This window comes from Podarcis gaigeae (genome assembly GCF_964106915.1).
Source record: "Podarcis gaigeae genome assembly, chromosome: 8".
Taxonomy (NCBI): domain Eukaryota; kingdom Metazoa; phylum Chordata; class Lepidosauria; order Squamata; family Lacertidae; genus Podarcis; species Podarcis gaigeae.
The window spans coordinates 12525653-12549661 of NC_139684.1; the positions used below are offsets into that span (position 1 = coordinate 12525653).

The 24009-nt window shown below is 46.9% G+C and overlaps 2 protein-coding genes across 2 annotated transcripts in view; one reads left to right on the forward strand and one right to left on the reverse strand.

Moving 5' to 3' along the window:
- Positions 1-2805, forward strand: part of CLCN6 (chloride voltage-gated channel 6) — a 33924-nt gene extending 31119 nt beyond the window's left edge. Inside the window, exon 23 of the mRNA XM_083750181.1 lies at positions 419-2805. Coding sequence (XP_083606307.1) covers positions 419-499 — 81 coding nt within the window. The 3' untranslated portion in view covers positions 500-2805. The remainder of the gene's footprint in view (positions 1-418) is intronic.
- A 5739-nt stretch (positions 2806-8544) lies between these two features.
- On the reverse strand, positions 8545-15499 carry LOC310849738 (natriuretic peptides A-like). Its single transcript, XM_083750386.1, has 3 exons — positions 15308-15499; positions 10975-11289; positions 8545-9079 (listed from the first exon to the last, which is right to left on the reverse strand). The coding sequence occupies exons 1-3, from the start codon at positions 15401-15403 to the stop codon at positions 9074-9076; spliced, it is 417 nt and encodes a 138-aa protein (XP_083606512.1). The 5' UTR covers positions 15404-15499; the 3' UTR covers positions 8545-9073.
- Between the last annotated feature and the right edge of the window lie 8510 nt (positions 15500-24009).

Here is a 24009-nt window from a genome sequence, read left to right on the forward strand (position 1 = left end):
ATACAGTGGTACCTCGGGTTGCATACGCTTCAGGTTACAGACTCCACTAACCCTGAAATAGTACCTCGGGTTAAGAACTTTGCTTCAGGAGGAGAACAGAAATCGTGCTCCGGCAGCGCGGTGGCAGCAGGAGGCCCCATTAGCTAAAGTGGTGCTTCAGGTTAAGAACAGTTTCAGGTTAAGAATGGACCTCCGGAACGAATTAAGTACTTAACCCGAGGTACCACTGTAAAACAAAGTTACCAGAAGGCTTGTCTAAACAAAAACATTTTTAGCAAGGGCTGAAAAGAGCAAAGGCGCACGCCTGTTATCAATAGGCAGGGAGTTCCATTGTGTAGATGCTGCCACACCAAAAGACGGACGAGATGGGTAACCCTGGTTTACCCTGCCCTCTTTTTCTCCCGCCGCCTCTTCACAGATCGTTGGCATCATCACGCGCCACAACCTGACCCACGAATTCCTGCAGGCCAGGCTACGACAGCACTACCGGACCATCTGACCCCTCCCCTCCCGCCTCCCAAGCCGCCGCTTCGGATCCCGTGTGGCCCCCGGGTCACCTTCGTGCACTTTAAAGGCAACAAAAGCGGACCGGCTTCTTTCTCACTGGGGGAACACCCCCCAGTGACCCATCGGGGGGCCGGAAGACTCTGGGAGTTGTGGTCTGAACGCTTGCCGTCTAATCTTAGGGGCTCGCTCACCTGCTGCCCCGATTGGCTTCCGATCGGCATCGTCCCGACATTTCACCGCCCCGCCAGCACGATTCATATCTATGCCATATTCCAGATGGAAGGAACACCTGTCCTTTTCTCCTCTCCTTGCCTTATCCTAAAACCAGGTGTTCACCATCTCGAAAGACTCAGAAGACCAATGCAGCACTTAGCCGCTATATCTCAAGCTTGGGCCAGCAATTTCCTCCTATTTCGCATTCGTAGTTTCAGTAAGGCTAAGAAGAAGAGACACTTTTCTCTCTCTCTTTTTTTTTACTGGAGACTCTGGAATTCCCTGCATAGAATTTTCATTTTCATTCCACTTAACTGCACTTTTGAGTTGTTGTTTTTCTCAGCTAGAGGCTGGGATCCTTGGTGTTGGGGGGTGGGGGAAAGTCTCCACTTGAGTGAACCAAACCCTTGATCCTTAATTATCTTTTTTTGGGGGGGTGGGAGGTTATAGGTGCATATGGAAGGGAACAAAAAATCGTGCCACTAAAAGTAAGTGTATGTTGGGGTGTGTTTGTGTGTATTAGTGAAAGGCAGCGTTTGCCTCTTGTGAGTGAGGAAAGCCGCATGGGTCAGTTTTGCAAGGGTTTGGCAGCGGGGGTGCCGTGGGTTTGTTTGCACCTGCAACCCTCCAGGCATTGCTGGACTATGACTCCCATCACCTCTGACCACTACTGGCTGCTGGGAGTTGTAGTCTAGCACCTGAAAGGAGTCACAGATTCACCAACCCTGCCTTGAAGACCCAAGATGGAGCAGGTGTGTGCATACAGAACAGATTCAGGTCTCCTAGCCCTCTAAAGGCTTATTTTTTTTAAAGAATAAGTCAGCACCCTGAATTGGAAATTGGGACCTCAAATTATCTCTTCCCGGGCCATCTTAGCTTTGCATTGTAGTATGGAAGCGTTAGAGCAGAGGGTTGGAACTTGTGGCCTTCCAGATGTTGGGACTACAACTCCCATCATCCCTGGCCTCGGGGCTGATGGGAGATGGGAGTCCAGTGTCCTCTGGAGGGCAAAACCCCGCTCTCGAGGGAGAGAGACATTGGGAGTGGAGCTGAACCGGTTTGCCTGAAGGGTTTCCAGTACACAGTAAGCTTGATCGCCGGTGGCCATTCATCATCACCGAGAAGATCTCGCTTGTCTTGCTGGTGGCTGTCTGGCACCCTGCCGCAGACATTTTGCAGGGAAAGTCAAGCTCATTGGTGAAAGTTTCCCCTAATCAAACCCACTGGTGATCGGCGCCCGTAATTCCTATCTGTCTCAGCCTCTTAAACTGCCACCAGCTGGTCGCTCCATACCAGGCTGCTGCCACTGTATAGAAAACCAAACTTAAATATATTTCTGGAGTGTTTAAAGGTTTTCTCCTGCATGCACTAGGCATCTAGCAGCAATTCCCTAAGCAAACCCGAGCAGGTCACGTGCATTGGGACAACAGCTCTGTCGCTACAGAGGCACCAATTTGCAGAGTGGCCCTGCCATGTCCCCTCAAATCTACCCGTGACACATCTGGTTGGGTTTGTTCGACACCCACACACCCCACGGCAGATCTCCAATCTTTCCCTTCCTCCTGCAAGTGATTGTAAGGGCTGCTGGGGAATTCAGTCCTCCGAACAGTAGATCTCCAGGGGGTGTCTCTGAGAATCCAGTTTTCATAGAAAGACTTCCCTTTAACTAGCAAGTCTTGAAAAGTTGCAATTGTGACATCCAGTCCAGGACCGAAATAGAATTTTTTTTTTTTGCAAAGGGGGGGTGGGGGGACTGTCTGCAGCAGTTCCAGGAGCACTTGAGAGAGTTCATGTAATTGCAGAGTCACCTCAAGCCAGCCCAGGCCGGTCTGGGGCTTCTCGCAAGCCCCATCTCAGCTGCCCCCTTCGCATTTATTCCAGCGGACTCCTGCCTCCGTAGGTTTTTCCCTCTGTTCTTGCTGCTGCTAAATCTCTCCGGTTTGGAAAGGTGACAGCCCTGATGCTGATGGTCTTGATAAAGCACAGTTGTGGAGTGTGGATTTTGCAGGTTTTTTCTTCCCAGGCCGAACAGCCGGAGAGAAAATGCATTCCAAGAAAAGGACCCCTACAGCTCTGCCTTCACACCCCCTCCGCACAAAAGTAAAACAAAATCCTCCTTCCATGTCACCCCACCTGTTAAAACCTGTTCTGTGCCACAAGGCAGGCAGGGAAGGAATCGCGTCGAGCGTCTCACCCCATCACAACCTTGTTGGTGTCGTTAAAACCAAAACGTGGGCCGTCTCCAATGTTAGTTTTACTTACAAGTAGTCCTGCTGAAATTAATAGGTTCGGTCCTGTGAATTTCAGTGGGTCTACTCTCAGCTGGATGCAACCCTGTGTTTGTGGACCCCTCCCTCTTTTAAATCATTCTGTGCCACCAGTGACGCTAATTCAGGCATCTCAGTTTCCCGTCTTCCGAAATTATATGTGTGCATTTGGGCTCCTGGGGTGTAGGACACAAAAATTGCCTGGTTTCGAGTTCTGATTTCATTTCCTTCAACCAGGAATGCAGGGTGTGTGTGTGTGTGTGTGTGTGTAAATGTGCAATGTGTGTTTAAAATGTGTAAAGTCTGTCTCTGCATAGCTCTTTGTGATTGTGTGGTGGTGCATGTGGGGTTTTTTTTTTAAGGGAAAGAAAATCAGAACCAGGTCCTCCTCTCTGTCCCTCTAAATCCATTGAAAGACGTCAGCTCTTTTCTGCTTCTCAGACCCACTGCTTTATTCCTTTGACCCTTTGAGGAGGAAGGAAGGAGGGCAGTCCACATCTTTAAACCTTAATTTGGCCCTGGCATTTTCTGGTTGCAGCAGGTATCAGCTCAGCCCTGCAAACCACTTTTTAAAATTATTATCTCTCTCTCTCTTAGCTGGGGCATAATCAACTTTCTTCCTAAGCCTGTGTCCTTGACGGCAACTACTACTCTTAAATTGCCAAGCTCTTTAAAAAAAAAAAAGTTCCCACAAGTTTGAACCTCTCTGATACTTATTGATCTGCAAGCCGTGTTAAAAAGTGGGAGAGTTGAAGATTTCATTGGCACCAAATAACAAGTCTGTGGTTTGTTGGGGGGGGGGGATGTGTGATTTTTTGTGCTGCCCCCTTGTGAAAGGGGAGGGGCTGCCTCCCCCCCCCCCACCAGAAGTCCAGCAGCCTGGCACTGAACAGCCGTGGCATCGTTGACATCTTGACTTAACAGCCGGTTAAATGAGCTGCTTTGCCACTTCTCTGCAAAGCTTGCCCAGAACGTGTCGGGTTTCTTCCTTCACTGCGATCTCGTAAGATGTCGAACCAATTAAAGACTGTCTTCCCCAACTCCCCAGAGCTGTTGGCTCGAAGGAGCTTGACAATACATTTCTGTGTTTCGAGCCGATTTATTTGTTTTTGGCATTCTGGCGATGCCCAGATCACGCGGTGCTGCTTCATTTTGAAACCAGTGGCTTTAGGACTCCTATCCTAACGAGTGTCAGCTATCCTGACAGGGCAGCTGTGCTCTCTCTGTCTCTCTCTCTCTCTAAGGGATCTTTCTTCTTCCCTATCATGATGAAAAGTTCCACTGTTCCCGCACATGCCGACAAGGGGCTTGTTAGCGGAGCTAAGATACAGAGCTGCAATGCGTCTCGGTTTCTTGCTAGGTGATGCCCTTCTTCTCATTGCTGGGCTTCTCGTGGGCTTGAGATTGCTGAGATTTTTGTGCAGGGGGAATTTTGTGGGCGGGGGGTTGTAGGGTGTGTGTGTGTGTGTGTGTTTGGGTCTGGGGGAAAGGGGTATATCATGGTGTGCATTTGTTGGCGTGCGTGGTAGGGGAGGGGCATGTGAGTTTTTGCTCCCACGCTGTTGTCCAAAGAACCATCGCTTAAGTTCCTAAATTGGGCTTGGTTCCAGCCTATTCACTTCCCTCCGATAGATGCCCTTTTCTCCGTCTCTTACTTTCAGGTTGTGCCTTCTGAGTTTATTCAACCGTGCTTTAAAAAAAGGGGGGGTGTAACCCATGCAACAATGGCTTTGTGTTCCTATGTTACCAGGGGGAGGCCAGAAAGGATGAAATCTATGCCGATTAATGCCTGCTGAATTCTGTGCCCTCTGCAGTTCGCTGAGGTGTGCGCATGTCTTGCCTTTAGTTAGATGCACATTTTTAAAATAGCCCAACATCCACACACATTTGGCACTGACCACTTTCCTCCACCGCCAAATGCCTCTTATCCAAAGCAACAGGAAAGGTTTTGCTTTTCTGGGTCTGTCCTGAATAATTCTGGGAGCATCTCATCCCCTTCATTTTTAAAGGAGGAGGAAGCAGGCAGAATCTTTACTCAGTGCTTTTCATTTTGTGAAGTTAAACTATAGGGGAGAAAAGGGTTTACCACAGATGTGGGGAACCTTCCGCCCCCCCAGATGTTGATGAACTATAACTCACATCAGCCCAAGCAAATGGCCAGGTATGATGGAGAGTTGCTGTTCAGCAACTGTCTGGAAGGCCAGAGGTTCTTCACACCTGGTTTGCCCAGAAAGCAACACTTTTGTCCCACGTTGCAAGAGGATTTTTTTCCATCTGGCGAATTGAAAGTCAGTGATGCAGGCTTGCTAGCCTCCCTGTCTCAAATGTGCCACTCAAACCCTCATTTCCGAAATGGTCGCCCCAGACTGCTTGAGGTCTGCTGATGGCTTGGCCAAAACTTGGTACCCACCCCTTCTCCCCCCACCCCCAGTAAAGCCTAAACTCCCAGACAGACAAAAAGCCCTTAAACCCTCAGATCAGTGTTCAGCTTGAGCCCAGGGCAGAGAAATCTGGAGCAAATATTCACGCGTTCTCCTTTTCACTGCCCGCTCTGGTCTCTAAAACAGTATTAAATTGCCATATCAAGGCATAACCCCTTTCTCATCCCTCCATGTCACGGTGCATTCCCCTGGTAAACCTGCTCAATGTTTTCTTCAATCTAATTTGTGTTTATTTTTTTCCCTGAGGGGAGTGTTTGTGACCAAATGATGGGAATTAATTCTGTTGTGTATATAATTTTTATTTTTTATTTTTTAAAAAATGAGTGAGATAATAATAATTATTATTATTTGTGTTTGACCGCCTGTAGTGTTTAACCTCTTTGTGGGGGGGAGAAAGAAAATAAATTCCTCCCGTGCATCTGTCTTCAAGGATCTTTTGTGATGACCATTTCCTTCTGTTGCATATCACCTTTCTAGTTGCTTGGCTTCCTTCGGCCACCTGGACATAGAAGAAAGCAGTAGCTCAGTGGCTTAGAGCACCTGCTTTGCATGCAGAAGGTCCTGGGCTTGATCCCTGGCATCTCCAGATGGAAAACCTGGAGAGCCTCTGCCAGTCAGCGTTGACAATATTGAGCCAGATTGACTCATGGTATGACACAACTTCCCATGCTTCTGTTTAAATCATCCTGTTACCCGAAGCCATGAGGACTAGAATCTTGTATTACATGTTAGCTGAAGGACCATAGCTCAGTTGTAGAGCACCTGCTTTGAACATAGTGGTGCATGCTCTAGTTATCTCCCGCTTGGACTACTGCAATGCGCTCTACGTGGGGCTACCTTTGAAGGTGACCCAGAAACTACAATGAATCCAGAATGCAGCAGCTAGACTGGTGACTGGGAGTGGCTGCCGAGACCATATAACACCGGTCCTGAAAGACCTACATTGGCTCCCAGTATGTTTCCGAGCACAATTCAAAGTGTTGGTGCTGAACTTTAAAGCCCTAAACGGCCTCAGTCCTGTATACCTGAAGGAGCGTCTCCACCCCCATCTTTCAACCCAGACACCAAGGTCCAGCGCCAAGGGCCTTTTGGCGGTTCCCTCCCTGCGAGAAGTGAGGTTACAGGAACCAGGCAGAGGGCCTTCTCGGTAGTGGCACCCGCCCTCTGGAACGCCCTCCCATCAGTTGTCAAGGAAATAAACAACTATCGTGACTTTTAGAAGACATCTAAAGGCAGCCCAGTTTAGGGATGTTTTTAATGTTTAATGTTTTATTGTGTTTTTAATGTTCTGTTGGCAGCCGCCCAGAGTGGCTGGGGAAACCCAGCCAGATTGGCAAGGGTATAAATTAAAAAAATATTATTAAGTTATTATTATAGGAGGTCCCAGCTATAATCCCAGGCATCTTCAGGCAGGTCTAGGAAAGGTTTTCCGAACTGGATGGACCAATTGTCAGACTTCCAGTGTTCCTAATGTGTTGATCTCACATAACATCCCCTCTCTTTGGCCTAAAAAAAGTCAGTGGGCAGCCAGCTGCCTCTGGGAAGTTTGCAAGCCAAGAACAAAGGCAACTCTCTATCTCAAACTGTTGACCCTCAGCACTTGATATTCAGTGGTTCACTGCCTCTAACCATGGGTCTCTATTTAACTAGAAAAGGGGACCTCAGCCCTTCTTTAAAGTTGAGGGCCAGATTTCTTTCTGGGCAGGCTGCTGAGGGCCACATGCCAGGGACAGGTGGAGCAACAAATGTAAATTTTACCATGTGTACAGTAGGCTGCTTTCTACACTCTTCATCCTCCATTCAGGTAAGCAAGAGGCATGATCAGCATTTAAGGACACATTGCAGCCCAGCAGAAACACAAGGCAGGGTCTGTAAGGGGTGTGGCCTGAGTAGAATGGGGTGTGGCCTATTTGGAGAGGGGATGTGGCTTGAGGAGGAGCATTCCAAGGACCAGGTGAAATCTCAGGAAGAGGAATCTCTTATCACTCCCAGCCTTGAGGTCTTTTTACCTGCAGTCGCCAGAGAACGCAAGTATATACAGGCAGGTAATAAAACAAGATTTTGTCACTGCAAATGCACCATTTAATGCAGCGGTTAAAACAGCAAACAGCAGGAAATGTGCCTGGAATATTGGGCAGGGGTCGTCCTATATGAAAAATCAGGCATGGCAGCTGTTGCAAGAGGCTCTTGAGAAAATAATGGGCATTGGCTCCCTGCCTGAAACCCTAGAGAGCTGCTGCCAGTAAGTGCATGCAATACAGAGCTAGATGGACCATTGGCACAACTATATTCTGCGCTGGGGGGGGGGGGAGCAGTTTGGCAGGTGACACAAGGAGAAGGAAGGCTCAGATGTTTCCACACCTACAAGCTTTTCTCAACCTTAGGATCTCAGATGTTGTTGGGACACAGTGTCCATTATTGTTTAGTCGTTTAGTCGTGTCCGACTCTTCGTGACCCCATGGACCAGAGCACGCCAGGTACTCCTGTCTTCCACTGCCTCCCGCAGCTTGGTCAAACTCATGTTCGCAGCTTCGAGAACACTGTCCAACCATCTCATCCTCTGTCATCCCCTTCTCCTTGTGCCCTCCATCTTTCCCAACATCAGGGTCTTTTCCAGGGAGTCTTCTCATGAGGTGGCCAAAGTCTTGGAGCCTCAGCTTCAGGATCTGTCCTTCCAGTGAGCACTCAGGGCTGATTTCCTTCAGAATGGAAAGGTTTGATCTTCTAGCAGTCCATGGGACTCTCAAGAGTCTCTTCCAGCACCAGAATTCAAAAGCATCAATTCTGCAGTGATCATGGAGCCCAAGAAAGTAAAATCTCTCACTGCCTCCATTTCTGTTTGCCAGGAGGTGATGGGCTAGTGGCCATGATCTTCGTTCTTTGATGTTGAGCTTCAGACCATATTTTGCGCTCTCCTCTTTCCCCCTCATTAAAAAGTTATTTAATTCCTCCTCACTTTCTGCCATCAATGTTGTGTCATCTGCATATCTGAGGTTGTTGATATTTCTTCCAGCAATCTGAATTCCGGCTAGGGGTTCATCCAGCCCAGCCTTTCGCATGATGAATTCTGCATATAAGTTAAATAAGCAGGGAGACAATATACGGTGTCCATTAGCCCTGACCATTAACCATGCTGGCTAGTGGGAATTGGCATCCCAACATCTTCCGCAGAGCCACTGCCAAGTTGTGGGAAATCCTGTGTGAGAACTAGGCAGTTCCGGGGCTTGAGAGATCAGGCAAAAAATGTGGTCTCTTTCCATTGTGCTGAATCCCTTTTATATCCCTGAACAGAGCAAGGGCGTCCAAGTTGCCGCTTTTGATCACATGCGTTTGAGGAAATAAAGCCAATTCGCATTACAAAGCAGGTGGAACGTCCGATTTCCCTCCCTCCCAGTCCTGAGAGCTTGCAGTGAGGTTACAGGTAGAACCCCATTTCCTTCCGTCCTCAAGATGATCTCTGGGAACTAAGTCATGGTGAAAGTGAGAAAATCCCGTGAATTGTCCACATGCCAAGGAGGTTGTGCATTCTTTGATAGGAGTAGTCGGGAGTGCTTTAATGGGATTCAGGTGCCATGGGAGCAGTGGAAGACTGGGGAGTTGATTGTCGTCAGAGACGGAAGATGGAGACGGTTTTTTGCATCAGCTTCAGTTCTGCGAGAAGGGAGAGAGAATAAAAGAGCAACATTTATTACAAAGCCAACTAGGAGCGACAGCACCGTGTTGAAGCAGAGTTGTCTGTTACCATGGGGTGTGGCAGGGGTGGGGGTAAGCCCTGGAGTTGGGAGAGTTTATAAGTTAAGGCAGGAAAAGAAATAAATTGATGGGCAGGAAAGCATCATGAAATGATAGACTGGAAAAAATCTTTTCTACCCTCCCTCAAAACTGCCTTTTGACAGTTATCTTGCAAAGCACTCCAGGATCCGACTCCTTTTTGCTATTTTAAAGCTGTCTGGCTTTTCCTCATTATTGTCTATACCAGTATTGACCCTACCACTTCTTCTTCTTCTTCTTTCAAATTTTAAAATTAATTTTCCAAAAAAAATTAAGACAAGTAAACAAACATACATCCGAATTGTAATTAAACCAATCTTAATAACATTGTTAAATGACTTCCTCAAATCCCCCTGGTTGAATTTCATTGCGTATCATTTTAACAGTTTTCCAAAATCAATTTTCTCAAAAAAAATTAACGTAATCACTTAACAAGTGACTACTACTACTACTACTACTACTACTACTACTACTACTACCTGGCCCATCTGGCTGGGTTTCCCCAGCCCCTCTTGGCAGCATCCAGCAAAATATTAAAATACAATATTTGTATTTTACAAACATGACCCCACCAATACCCTTTGTATCCAAAGGGTTCTGGACACAGAGGCTGCAGGGGCACCAGATGGGGAGCTGGGTGCCACCTAACGCCCATTCCGCACTTGTAAGAAATCAATCTTCTAGGACGGCAGCACTTAAAAACTTTGGAACTCCCTGCCACTTGTCATCACGGTCCCCTTTTGGCAGCCATGTTTCTTTAGACAAGCCTATCCAGACACATGGAACAATCACATGCATTTTATACCTTTTCAGCTGCAGTTCATTTTGATTTTGTCAATGCTTTGGAAACCTGAGATCTTATCAAGGATTTTGATGTTTTGTTTTTAGCTCTGCTAACTGCCTAGAAAGCAACGCGGGTGGCGCTGTGGGTTAAACCACAGAGCCTAGGACTTGCCGATTAGAAGAAGAAGAAGAAGAAGAAGAGTTTGGATTTGATATCCCGCTTTATCACTACCCAAAGGAGTCTCAAAGCGGCTAACATTCTCCTTTCCCTTCCTCCCCCACAACAAACTCTCTGTGAGGTAAGTGGGGCTGAGAGACTTCAGAGAAGTGTGACTGGCCCAAGGTCACCCAGCAGCTGCAGGTGGAGGAGCGGAGACGCGAACCCGGTTCCCCAGATTGCAAATCTACTGCTCTTAACCACTACACCACACTGGCTTGGCGGTTCGAATCCCCGCGACAGGGTAAGCTCCCGTTGCTCGGTCCCTGCTCCTGCCAACCTAGCAGTTCGAAAGCACCTCAAAGTGCAAGTAGATTAATAGGTACCGCTCCGGCGGGAAGGTAAACGGCGTTTCCATGCACTGCTCTGGTTTGCCAGAAGCGGCTTAGTCATGCCGGAAGCTGTACACCGTCTCCCTCGGCCAGTAAAGCGAGATGAGTGCCGTTACCCCAGAGTCGGTCACGACTGGACTAACGGTCAGGGGTCCCTTTACCTTTAACTGCCTAGAGGATGTGTATGTAAATCTTGTTGGATAACTAATAAATGAGTGAATAGCTATGGCAAAGTGCCCCCCCTACCCAAAGGGCTTTAGCTCAGCGCTAGAGCACTTGCCATGCATGCAGAATGTCACAGGTTCAGTCCCCAATGGCATCTCCAGCCAGAGAGACTCTCTGCCTGAAATCTCAGAATGCTGCTGCCAACCTGTGTAGGCAACATTGTGCTAGAGCAACCAATGGGCTGACTCGATTTCAGGCACCTTCCTGTGTTCCCTTACCCGGTTCCTGTTACAGCCAAGTCCGGTTGAGGTCCCTATCCTGTCCAGCCTCTGGCCGAAGCAGTTTGAGGACCTTTGCAGGCTGCGGGGAGAGTTGAAAGGGGCTCTCAGTTTGTTCCTTGCAGCCGCCGGCTCTCTTGCCACTGGCTGCTCCCAGCTGCTGGGGCCGAAGGCGCCTTCGCCCTGAGGCCTCGCGTATTCGTTGTCCCAGGAGGCAGAAGCCTGGGAAACATCTCTGGCTGTTTCGTCATTGGGTTCGAGCGCTGACTCCTTTCCTCCGAATTCAAGTCTGTCTTCCAGGAGCTCCAGAAGGGCCTGGGAAACAGGAGCGGGGAGGGGAAGAGAACAAGAGCCATAGAATTGGAAGGGATCATGAGGGTTATCTGTGGGACGCGGGTGGCACTGTGGGTTAAACCACAGCGCCTAGGACTTGCCGATCAGAAGGTCGGCGGTTCGAATCCCCACAACGGGATTGAGCTCCTGTTGTTTGATCCCAGCTCCTGCCAACCTAGCAGTTCGAAAGCATGTCAAAGTGCAAGTAGATAAATAGGTACCACTCCGGTGGGAAGGTAAACAGCGTTTCCGTGCGCTGCTCTTGTTCGCCAGAAGCGGCTTAGTCATGCTGGCCACATGACCTGGAAGCTGTATGCCGGCTCCCTCGGCCAATAAAGTGAGATGAGCGCTGCAATCCCAGAGTCATCCGTGACTGGACCTAATGGTCAGGGGTCCCTTTACCTTTACTATGAGGGTCTTCTAGCTCAGCCCCACTGCAATGCTGGAATCTTTTTGCCCGATGTGGGATTCGAACTCACAACCCTGAGGTGAAGTGTCTCACGCTCTACCGACTGAAGGATTGCGAAAACAAATAAGCAAAAGCTAGACTCCTGTGCAGGAGGGACTCTGTAGAACAGACACAAAATACCTGCTTTGCATGCCGAAGGTCCCACGCTCAACTCCCTGATGGCATCTCCCGGTAGGGCTGGGAAAGATTTCTTGCCTGAATCCCTGGAGATCCACTGCCAGCCAGGGCAGACAATACTAAGCTGGGTGAATCCAAGGGTCTGACTCCACTTCAGGGAATTTAAAAATCTTTCCTATGTTCTTGTGTTAGATCTGTCTTAATTTGTGGCTGATCTGGTAAAATCTGAAGAAACCAATCAAAACGATTTGGCCCACAAAACGGAAAGAAATACATTATTATTTACTTTACAATAATTGATTAATTGAACTTTGCTTTTTTATAATTTTTATTAAATTTTCTGTTTTACAAGTAAAAAGACTCATTTTACATCCTTAAGAGACTTCCCTTCTTCTCTTTCCATGGTTCATTTTACATATCACAAATCCCGGCATATTTTACAAAAAAATCTATACTATTCAGTATTCCATTATTGCATCCATCAAAACTTAATTACACTGTTTAATTCTTGTTTGTTTGTTTGTTTGTTTGTTTACTGCCCTATACCCGGGGGTCTCAGGGTGGTTCACAAAATAATGCTTAATGCTGCCAGCATTTTCAGCTGCACACAATTATTTCCCATATATTCAATAAGCGTTTTCTTTAAACGTATGTTCTTCTTGTCCTGTTATTCTACATGTAAAATCTGCAAGCTGCACCTATCAGTTTAAGTTGCCATTCTTCTTTAGTTGGGACCTCGCTCGTTTTCCATTTGGGGGCTCACAAAACACGAGCCGCAGTAGTAGCTTATATAAATAACCTTTTTGGACACCTGGGAATTTCAGTCCGAATTCATTCAGTCCAATGCACTGAATAATTGAACTTTTCAATGCATTGGACGTAACAAATTATTTTCTGAAGCTGAAGCATCCCCTTGATCATTTCTAACTGGTGGGGAATCGAACCTGGAACCTTCCACACACAAAGCAGGTATGGCTCTTACCTTAACACACAGGAACCTAGGAAGCTAAAAAAGGTAAAGGTAAAGGGGCCCCTGAACATGAGGTCCAGTCGTGACCGACTCTGGGGTTGCGACGCTCATCTTGCCCTATTGGCCGAGGGAGCCGGTGTACAGCTTCCGGCATGACTAAGCCGCTTCTGGCGAACCTGAACAGCGCACGGAAATGCCGTTTACCTTCCCGCTGGAGCGGTACCTATTTATCTACTTGCACTTTGACGTGCTTTCGAACTGCTTGGTTGGCAGGAGCAGGGACCGAGCAACGGGAGCTCACCCCGTCACGGGGATTCGAACCGCCGACCTTCTGATCGGCAAGTCCTAGGCTCTGTGGTTTAACCCACAGTGCCACCAGCAACCCTGCAACCTAGGAAGCTACCTTGTACCAAGTCAGACCCTTGGTTCATCGAGCTCAGTACTGTTTACACTGACTGGCAGTAGCTCTCCATTGCTTCAGAGGGGTGACATTCCTATTCTTACCTGGAGATGCCAGAGAACAAATTATTCTGCAATGATTCAAGGGTAGAATAATCTAGTTCATTGAGGTATTGGTTGCTTTATATCCCTTCTGTCCTCCAAAGAGCTCAAGGAGGCATGCACGGTTGTCCTGCTCCCTGTATTGTCCTCACAACAGCCCTGCAAAGTAGGCCAGGCTAAGAGCTGGTGATGTGGCCCAAGGTCGCCCAGTGAACGTCATGTGGCTGAGTGAGGATCTGAACTCTGGTCTCCCAAGTCCTAGTTTGGCACTCTGAACTGCTGGACTGTACCGGGTTGCAGCCAACGAAGTTCTACCGCTAATAGACCCTCTGAAATTAATGGTCTTAAGACGTAGCAGTAGCTGTTGGACTGGTCATGTTGTGTGGATGCCCAATTATCGTCTTCCAAAGCAACTGCTCTATTCCGAACTTAAAAATGGAAAGCGTAATGCTGGTGGTGAGCAAAAGAGGTTTAAAGACCCTCTCAAGGCAAATCTAAAATAATGTAGGATAAACACAGATACTGGGAAACACTGGCCTGCGAGAGCTCCAGTTGGAGAACAGCCTTTACCAAAGGTATCATGGGCTTTGAAGACACTCGAACTCAGGACGCAAGGGAGAAATGTGCTAAGAGGGAGGCAAGCTTGGCAAATCCACACCATGATCAACTCCCACCCGGAAACCAATGTCCCCGCTGTGGAAGGACGTGTGGATCCAGAATTGGCCTCCACAGTCACTTATGGACTCATTGTTAAAACCGTGTTTGTGGAAGACAATCTTACTCGGCTACGAGGGATTGCCAAAGAAGAAGTAGCTGTTATTAAGGTTCAAAATAATTATAATTATATTCCACACACACAGGTCTCAAGGTGATGTTCCGAATGCAATAAAAGCAGTTTAGAAACAGCATGGAAAGTAAGAGCAGATAAATTTAAAAACAGCACTAAACGGATACCAAATCATTCAGCTGTGGAAGCCCACAGGAACAAAGATGGCTTCAGGTGTTTCGGGGAAGTGCAGAAAATTGTGGGTGCCTGTTGTATTCTGAATGGGATGCTATTCCATAGAACAGGGGCGGCCACACTAAAAGCCCTGCTCTGAGTTAATGCGGGGCTGGCTGCTGAGATTCATGGAGCTTGCAGGAGAAGTCAGCCCTGCCCATTAACTTTGAGGGAGTCTACTCTGAGTAGGACTAGCATAGGACACAATCCTTCAGCTCTGTTGTCTGAACCAACCTGAAATTAGAGCCCTGCTAGTCCGCTGTGGGTTAAACCACAGAGCCTAGGACTTGCCAATCAGAAGGTCAGTGGTTCGAATCCCCGTGACAGGGTGAGCTCCCGTTGCTCGGTCCCTGCTCTTGCCAACCTAGCAGTTTGAAAGCATGTCAAAGTGCAAGTAGATAAATAGGTACCACTCCGACGGGAAAGTAAATGGCGTTTCCGTGCGCTGCTCTGGTTCGCCACAAGCAGCTTAGTCATGCTGGCCACATGACCCGAAAGCTGTACACCGGCTCCCTCAGCCAATAAAGCAAGATGAGCACCGCAACCCCAGAGTCGGCCATGACTGGACCTAATGGTCAGGGGTCCCTTTACCTTTACCTAGTCTTCTTCAAACTTATTCTTTCTGAAGGAAATCAGCCCTGAGTGCTCACTGGAAGGACAGATCCTGAAGCTGAGGCTCCAATACTTTGGCCACCTCATGAGAAGAGAAGACTCCCTGGAAAAGACCCTGATGTTGGGAAAGATGGAGAGCACATGGAGAAGGGGACAACAGAGGACGAGATGGTTGGACAGTATTCTCGAAGCTACCAGCATGAGTTTGACCAAACTGCGGGAGGCCATGGAAGACAGGAGTGCCTGGTGTGCTCTGGTCCAGGGGGTCACAAAGAGTCGGACACAACTAAACAACTAAACAACTAAACAACAACAGTCTTCTTCCTCTTACCTTGAGGTCCGCTAGCTCTGAACCGTGGGCAGCTCTGCCTTCGAGTTGCCCGCCAATGAAGAACAGGACAAGGAGGAAAGGAATTGCTAATCCCATGATGTTGGGTTTGGACTAGATGACTCTTGAGGCCCCTTCAAACTCTACGATGGCCACCGATCTCCCTCTCTTCTTCCTTTCTCAGTGCAAACCCTACACTCTCCCCATCTTTATATCCCCGCAGGACCAGGAAATATTAATGGCCAAAGAATGAACCCCACCACATTCCGTCACCCGCACTTGATAAGGGATCTGAGATATGTGGAGAAGATTCCCTTTTAAAGTGATCTGTGTTGGCCTGACGGGAAGAACTTCTCAGCCCCTATGAAGAGCAACTGTGGGCTCTCCCTTGTGACACCACATTCCTGTTGACTCAACTGAAGAGGCTTCGCACTTGCAAGGTGTGAAAGAAGCTCCAAAGCTTTCCCTCTTAGTTTATCTCTCTGGGGAAGCGGCTTCCGCAAGCCCTGGTAGATTCCAGCAGTGGAAGGAAATGGGACAAAGAACTAGCTGGCTGGTAAACACATAAGAATATTACAGGAGCCCTGAAGGACCAGGGCAGAGGACCATCTAATCCAGGGGTCAGCAAACTTTTTCAGCAGGGGGCCGGTCCACTGTCCCTCAGACCTTGTGGGGGCCCGGACTATATTTTTTTAAAAAATAATGAACAAATTCCTGTGCCTCACAAAAAACCCAGAGATGCATTTTAAATAAAAGGACACATTCTACTCATGTAAAAACACGCTGATTCCCAAACTGTCTGCGGGCCAGATTTAGAAGGTGATTGGGCTGGATCTGGCCCCTGGGCCTTAGTTTGCCTACCCATGATCTAGTCCATCATCAGGATTCGATCCCAAGAACCCTCTCCCCCTGAAAAGGATGTATCGATGATTTCTAACATGGGGTAAACTGGCAAAAATGTATAAAACTAAATCAAATACCATGTTTTCCTATGTATAAGATGCCCCCATGTATAAGACGACCCCTATTTTTGGCCCAAAATTGTTCAGCTTTTTTGGGGGGGGGGAGTTTGTCCAGAATTATTGAGCTTTGGGGGGGGGCAGTCACCAATGCAAATTGCTCTACAGCCTGCCCACCACTGCAAATCGCACGCATCACCGTGACCAAAAAGCCCACGTTCTTGCATTCCAGGGGTTGGACTAGATGACTAGATGATCTTTTGATCTTCCAACTCTACAATTTTATGATTCTATGTTTTTAACCCTTTTCCTCGGTTAAAATGGTTTTATGTTGGAAGTGTATTTCAAAATGGGCCGGGTCTAATACCCCATGGCTTTGTGCTGCTTTGAGATTTAATCTACTCGATCCGGCCAATGGCCCACCTAGTCCAGCATTGTCTTCTTACAGTGGCTGAACAGTTGCCTGTGGGAGCTAGAGGGTGGGCAATTTCAAAAGTCTATATAAGAGCTTGCACACCAATGTTTGGGGTTCCTCTCCTCCTTCCCTGCGGGAGGTGAGCGGGGGACCCTGTTGCAACAGTTCAATAAAGATTAGGCTTACTAGCTGCTTTGCTTCTCAATATTCTCTGGTTGGCCTCTGTTATTTTCTCCTATCGATAGGAAACCCACTTAAGGATTCTATATGGTCTCTTGGATACCCCAGAAGGGATAAAGGAACAGTTTTTTATTCTAACACAGGCTAACAGGCTAGCTAGGGGATGCGGGTGGCACTGTGGGTTAAACCACAGAGCCTAGGACTTGCTGATGAGAAGGTTGGCGGTTCGAATCCCCGCAACGGGGTGAGCTCCCGTTGCTCAGTCCCTGCTCCTGCCAACCTAGCAGTTCGAAAGCTCCTCAAAGTGCAAGTAGATAAATAGGTACCGCTCTGGCGGGAAGGTAAACGGTGTTTCCGTGCGCTGCTCTGGTTTCGCCAGAAGCGGCTTAGTCATGCTGGTCACATGACCCGGCAGCTGTACACCAGCTCCCTCGGCCAATAAAGCGAGATGAGCGCCACAGCCCCAGAGTCGGCCACGACTGGACCTAATGGTCAGGGGTCCCTTTACCTTTACCTTTAACAGGCTAGCTAGCTATAAATCGAATGGTTTAGGGCATAGTTTATGAGAAGCTCATGCACGGACATGTCAGCTGCAGGGCTGTGCAAACTGAGGCTACCTGTGGGGTTCATTTTGCTGCATCTCGGGGGCTTCCAAGTGGCAGATTGAGGGGCTTGTTGCTGTTTAGAATAAAATTTTTAATCTTCTCACTCATTTGTGTTTTGTATTACTTCTGAATCTCATTTGAAAAGAACCACCTTGCGTTTGGCAAGACAACCAACCTGACATATAGTCTCTCTCATATATACCATGTATATCTGAAGGAGCGTCTCCACCCCATCGTTCTGCCCAGACACTGAGGTCCAGCTCCGAGGGCCTTCTGGTGGTTCCCTCACTGCAAGAAGCTGAGTTACAGGGAACCAGGCAGAGGGCCTTCTCGGTAGTGGCACCCGCCCTGTGGAACGTCCTCCCACCAGATGTCAAAGAGAAGAACAACTACCAGACTTTTAGAAGATATCTGAAGGCAGCCCTGTTTAGGGAAGCTTTTAATGTTTGATTCATTACTGTATTTTAATATTTTGTTGGAAGCTGCCAAGAGTGGCTGGGGAAGCCCAGCCAGATGGGCGGGGTATAAATAAATTATTATTGTTGTTGTTGTTTAGTTGTTTAGTCATGTCCGACTCTTCGTGACCCCATGGACCAGAGCACGCCAGGCACTCCTGTCTTCCACGGCCTCCTGCAGTTTGGTCGGACTCATGTTTGTAGCTTTGAGGACACTGTCCAACCATCTTGTCGTCTGTCATCCCCTTCTCCTTGTGCTCTCCATCTTTCCCAACATCAGGGTCTTTTCCAGGGAGTCTTCTCTTCTCATGGCCATAGTATTGAAGCCTCAGCTTCAGGATCTGTCCTTCCAGTGAGCACTCAGGGCTAATTTCCTTCAGAATGGATAGGTTTGATCTTCTTGCAGTCCAGGGGACTCTCAAGAGTCTCCTCCAGCACCATAATTCAAAAGCATCAATTCATTGGTGATCAGCCTTCTTGATGGTCCAGCTCTCACTTCCATACATCACTACCGGGAATACCATGGTTTTAACTATACAGACCTTTGTCGGCAAGGTGATGTCTCTGCTTTTTAAGATGCTGTCTAGGTTTGCCATCACCTTTCTCCCAAGGAGCAGGCGTCTTTTAATTTCGTGACCGCTGTCACCATCTGCAGTGATCATGGACCCCAAGAAAGTAAAATCTCTCACTGCCTCCATTTCTTCTCCTCCTATTTGCCAGGAGGTGATGGGACCAGTGGCCATGATCTTCGTTTTTTTGATGTTGAGCTTCAGACCTTATTTTGTGCTCTCCTCTTTCACCCTCATTAAAAGGTTCTTTATTTTTTTTTATAATAATCTTTATTAAATTTTTCAAAAGGTAACAGAGCAGAAAAAGAAAAAAAGGTAAGAAAAAGTAAAAAGACCAGAAAAAAACGAAAAAAAAAACAAAGAACAACAAAAAAGTTTCCACCTTTTAAACTCATTTTCCTTAACTTCTTTTCAAGACTTCCCCACGCCTCCCCTTATTGTATTCCATCTTCAATTGTTTATTCAAGCAAGTTTTCCACTTAATATCCTAAAACATAGTTTATTTAAAATCACTTAACCCTAGTTTAATTAAGATAATTTTTTATAATAGAATTAAACTTTAGTTCATTGTTATACCTTAGCCATCTATTAAAATATATACCTTAGCCCTATATATAAAGAAGAAGAAAAAAAACAAAAGAAAAAACAAAATAATATACCCTTCCTAAGGTTGCCACTATTTCCCCTCCACCGATTCCCCATTTTTATAATAATAATAAAGAAACCCATAATTTTTATACTCCTAAAGCAAAAAAAAAGAGAGAACAGACCCCCTTCGGACTGTTAGGTCCCACCCTTCCCTCCCTGGTTTCCATCCCTAACCAAAATCCATTTGGTCCATCTTTTTAGCCTGGTGATCTTACGTCGAAGGCACGCAAGTCTCTCTCAGTCCCTTTCAGCCGGTTTCTTCGGAAGTCTCTCTTGCTTAACACCCAGGATCGAAGATATTTTTTCTCGGTGCTGACCGTGATTCTTCCAATGAATCCTACTTGTTTACACGTGGTGCTCCAACACTGTTTCCAAAATCTATATGTCCCAACTAGTCCGACTTTCACCTTGGTCAATTTAAGGTTCTTCTTAGCAGATCTCCAGTTCTCTTTTCTCTTCTGTATCATCTCAGCCGTCCCTTCTTTCAGCTCCTCCTGCTTGGCAGATATCTCCTCCTCCTCAATCTTTGGTTCTTTTTCTTGTCCAGCTGCCTGTGTTTTGAGCAACGAGTCTTTTTCCAATTCAGTTGGTATATCTTCAGATAACTTTGGGTTTGAGGGGTTCGTAGACAAAACAAGGCCTTTCTCATTCATCTCTAACAACTTTCCCACGAGAGAGATCAGCTTTTTCAAGTCAGCACGTATTTCCTGTATTCCCTGTTTTAGTTCCATTCTTGTAATGTCCAAGGATCCCCTCTAGAGGGATTCTGGTTACTTAATGTTCTTTTCCCCTCCGACCCAAAAGTCAAATTTGTTTGTAACAATCTTTCTTTGTTTTCAATATTTTGTAACGATATAACCGGTTAAAGTTTCAACTTTCAATTCTTCCAACTTTGACAGCTAGTTTGACAGCTGTCAAAGGTTTCTATAAATCCTCAGCAGGCTCTTGACTCAGGTTACTCCCGGGCTTGAGAAGAATGGTACTTAATTCAAATAAAGTAAACTCTAGTCCTCCAGCACATTAGCTTAGTCCTTTTAAATCCGTGGAATTTGTATCTTTATCCAATCCTGGCAGCTCTTCCCGCGACCTTAGTTAACAGGTCCTTGCTTTGAGCTGTTTACAATAGGGGGGAGACGGACTTCCTTTTTTTCAGCTCCCCCGCTCGTGCCAAATCCAAAGCCAAATATATTGTAATCCAATTTTCAAATTACTCACGGGTTGTTGTTCTTGCTTTTAAGTCCAAATTTAATAGGAAGAAGTCAGCGTTGACCGAAGAATGGCTTGCGGCTTCGCTCGGCAGGGGAAGCGGAGGACTCACAGCACCACGCCACTCCCTGGCACCCGATCCGTAGCCTTTAAAAAGGCTCCTTCACGAGTCGGGAGGGCGCTTATGGTGCCCGCCGAGTCACCATGTCCACGGGCTCCGTGCCCGTGGTTTTTAAGGGTCCCCGTGTCGCCGGCACGGCAAGACCCAACCCCCTGCTAAGCCGATTCCCTCCGAAGCTCGGAGGGAATCCGCCATTAGCCAGTCGCACCAACCCGGAAGTCCCATTAAAAGGTTCTTTAATTCCTCCTCACTTTCTGCCATCAAGGTGGTTTAATCTGCATATCTGAGGTTGTTGATATTTCTTCCGGCAATCTTAATTCCGGCTAGGGATTCATCCAGCCCAGCCTTTTGCATGATGAATTCTGCATATAAGTTAAATAAGCAGGGAGACAAAATACAGCCTTGTCGTACTCCTTTCCCAATTTTGAACCAATCAGTTGTTCCATATCCAGTTCTAACTGTAGCTTCTTGTCCCACATAGAGATTTCTCAGGAGACAGATGAGGTGATCAGGCACTCCCATTTCTTTAAGAACCTGCCATAGTTTGCCGTGGTCGACACAGTCAAAGGCTTTTGCACAGTCAATGAAGCAGAAGTAGATGTCTTTCTGGAACTCTCTAGCTTTCTCCATAATCCAGCGCATGTTTGCAATTTGGTCTCTGGTTCCTCTGCCCCTTCGAAATCCAGCTTGCACTTCTCGGAGTTCTTGGTCCACATACTGCTTGAGCCTTCCTTGTAGAATTTTAAGCATAACCTTGCTAGCATGTGAAATGAGTGCAACTGTGCGGTAGTTGGAGCATTCTTTGGCACTGCCCTTCTTTGGGATTGGGATGTAGACTGATCTTCTCCAATCCTCTGGCCACTGCTGAGTTTTCCAAATTTGCTGGCATATTGAGTGTATCACCTTAACAGCACCATCGTTTAAAATTTTAAATAGTTCAGCTGGAATATCATCACTTCCACTGGCCTTGTTATTAGCAGTGCTTTCTAAGGCCCATTTGACTTCACTCTCCAGGATGTCTGGGTCAAGGTCATCAGTCACACTACCTGGGGTATACGAGACATCCATTTCTTTCTGGTATAATTCCTCTGTGTATTCTTGCTACCTCTTCTTGATGTCTTCTGCTTCTGTTAGGTCCTTTCCACTTTTGTCTAAATTATTATTATTATTTATTATTATTATTATTATGCTTTTTTGTACTTCTCTCATTTTTATTGCATCGTTACAAAAGTCAGGTGCCTCCTCCTCTCTTGGCTGAGTAGTGGCAGGGACCAGTGGTGTAGTGTGGGGGGTGCAGGGGGGCCCGGCCGCACTGGCCGCAACATCTGGGGGTTAGGGTCAGGGGGCGCAAATCCACGGGTTAGAGGGCGCAAATTACTTGCCTTGCCCCGGGTGCTGACAACCCACGCTACGCCACTGGGCAAGGGCCCATGGGTTTTCCGGCATTCACCCAGGGTCGGTGTTCCTTTGGAGAATTGAGACACGGCGGACATTGTCATAGAATTAAGAAATATGGTTCCCCCCCCCATCTATTTGCTCCTTCAGTCTGCTGAGTCCATGGACCTCCCTCAGGAGATTATGGATTCTCTTTCCTTGGAGGTTTTTAAGCAGTGGTTGAATAGCCACTTATCATGGACCAGATGACTCACAGGGCCCCTTACAACTCTTCAATTGTATGATTCTATGTGTAAAAAGAGCAGCCTTCAGAAATTCTGCACATTGGGATACTCTGTCAATTCCAGGTTCTCCGTTATTCCATTAAACCAGTCCAGCCCAGTACAGTGGCTAGATCAGGGGTCAGCAACCTTTTTCAGCCGTGGGCTGGTCCACCATCCCTCAGACCATGTGGTGGGCCGGACTATATATATATATTTTGGGGGGGCAGAATGAATTCCTATGCCCCAGAAATAACCCAGAGATGCATTTTAAATAAAAGGGCACATTCTACTCATGTAAAAACATGCTGATTCCCGGACTGTCTGTGGGCCGGATTGAGAAGGTGACTGAGCCGCATCTGGACCACGGGCCTTAGGTTGCCTACGTCTGGGCCTAGAGCATTGGACCTGCGTTCAAATCCTCCACTCACCGGCCATGAAATTCACTCTGGTGACCTTGGGCCAGTCTCTGCCTCTCAGCCCAATCTACCTCACAGGGTTGTTGTGGGGGAATGAATGTATGCGACCATGTGCTCCTTAGTGGAAAAGGTAGAATATAAATTCTAATCACAATAATCTTAGATTCAGTCCTCCACATCTCTATATCAATCTGCCATTTATTTATTTTTTTGAAGTTTTATTTAATTTTATTAAAATGAGTATTAATGGTGTGGTGTGTTTTTAAAGAGACTTGTAGTTTCTAACATATTCTAACACATCTCAGGTCCCTTTCCTCCTCTCCATTGGTATCTCACCCCTGTTTTTCTGAGACGAGTCTGTTCTAAGCTTGATTTTTGTGTTTTGATAAAAATCTATTTGATTTTTTTTTATATAATCCTTGTGAAAATCAGTTGATGTGAATACACACAAGTTGTTGTTTTGGCAAAGCAGTTCTCCCTAAAATAATGCATTGTCATGTGCTACTTTCATCAAAACATATGCATTTTTATGCACAATTTACCTGGATATAATTTAATTCTGTTTGCATTGCTTGGCTGTAGACTTGCATTGCAAAATTGGGTAAAGTGCACATTTCAGATATTGCAGGGGGCCTGTGTTTTGCTTCATGTAATAATAATAATAATAATAATAATAATAATAATAATAATAATAATACTTTATCTATACCCCACCCATCTGGCTGGGTTTCCCCAGCCATCCTGGGCAGCTATTGTTTATGTATTGTTTCAAGTAGGGATTCGGTTGGCGCTGTGGTCTAAACCATGGGTAGGCAAATTAAGGCCCGGGGGCCGGATCTGGCCCAATTGCCTTCTAAACCCTGCCTGTGGACGGTCCGGGAATCAGCGTATTTTTACATGAGTAGAATGTGTGCTTTTATTTAAAATGCATCTCTGGGTTATTTGTGGGGCCTGCCTGGGGTTTTTCATGAATAGAATATGTGCTTTTAATTTAAAATGCATCTCTGGGTTATTTGTGGGGCATAGGAATTTGTTCATTTATTTATTTTTCCAAAATATAGTCCGGCTCCCCAAAAGGTCTGAGGGACAGTGAACCAGCCCCCTGCTGAAAAAGTTTGCTGCCCCCTGATCTAAACCACTGAGCCTCTTGGGTTTGCTTATCAGAAGGTCAGCAGTTCGAATCCCCATGACAGGGTGAGCACCTGTTGCTCTGTCCCAGCTCCTGCCAACCTAGCAGTTTGAAAGCACACCAGTGCAAGTAGATAAATAGGTAGCGCTCCGGCGGGAAGGTAAACAGTGTTTCCATGCATTCTGGCTTCCGTCACGGTGTCCAGAAGCGGTTTAGTCCTGCTGGCCACATGACCCGGAAATCTGTCTGTGGACAAACGCCAGCTCCCTCGGTTTGAAAGTGAGAGGAGCGGCGCAACCCCATAGTCATCTTTGACTGGGCTTAACTGTCCAACGGTACTTGAC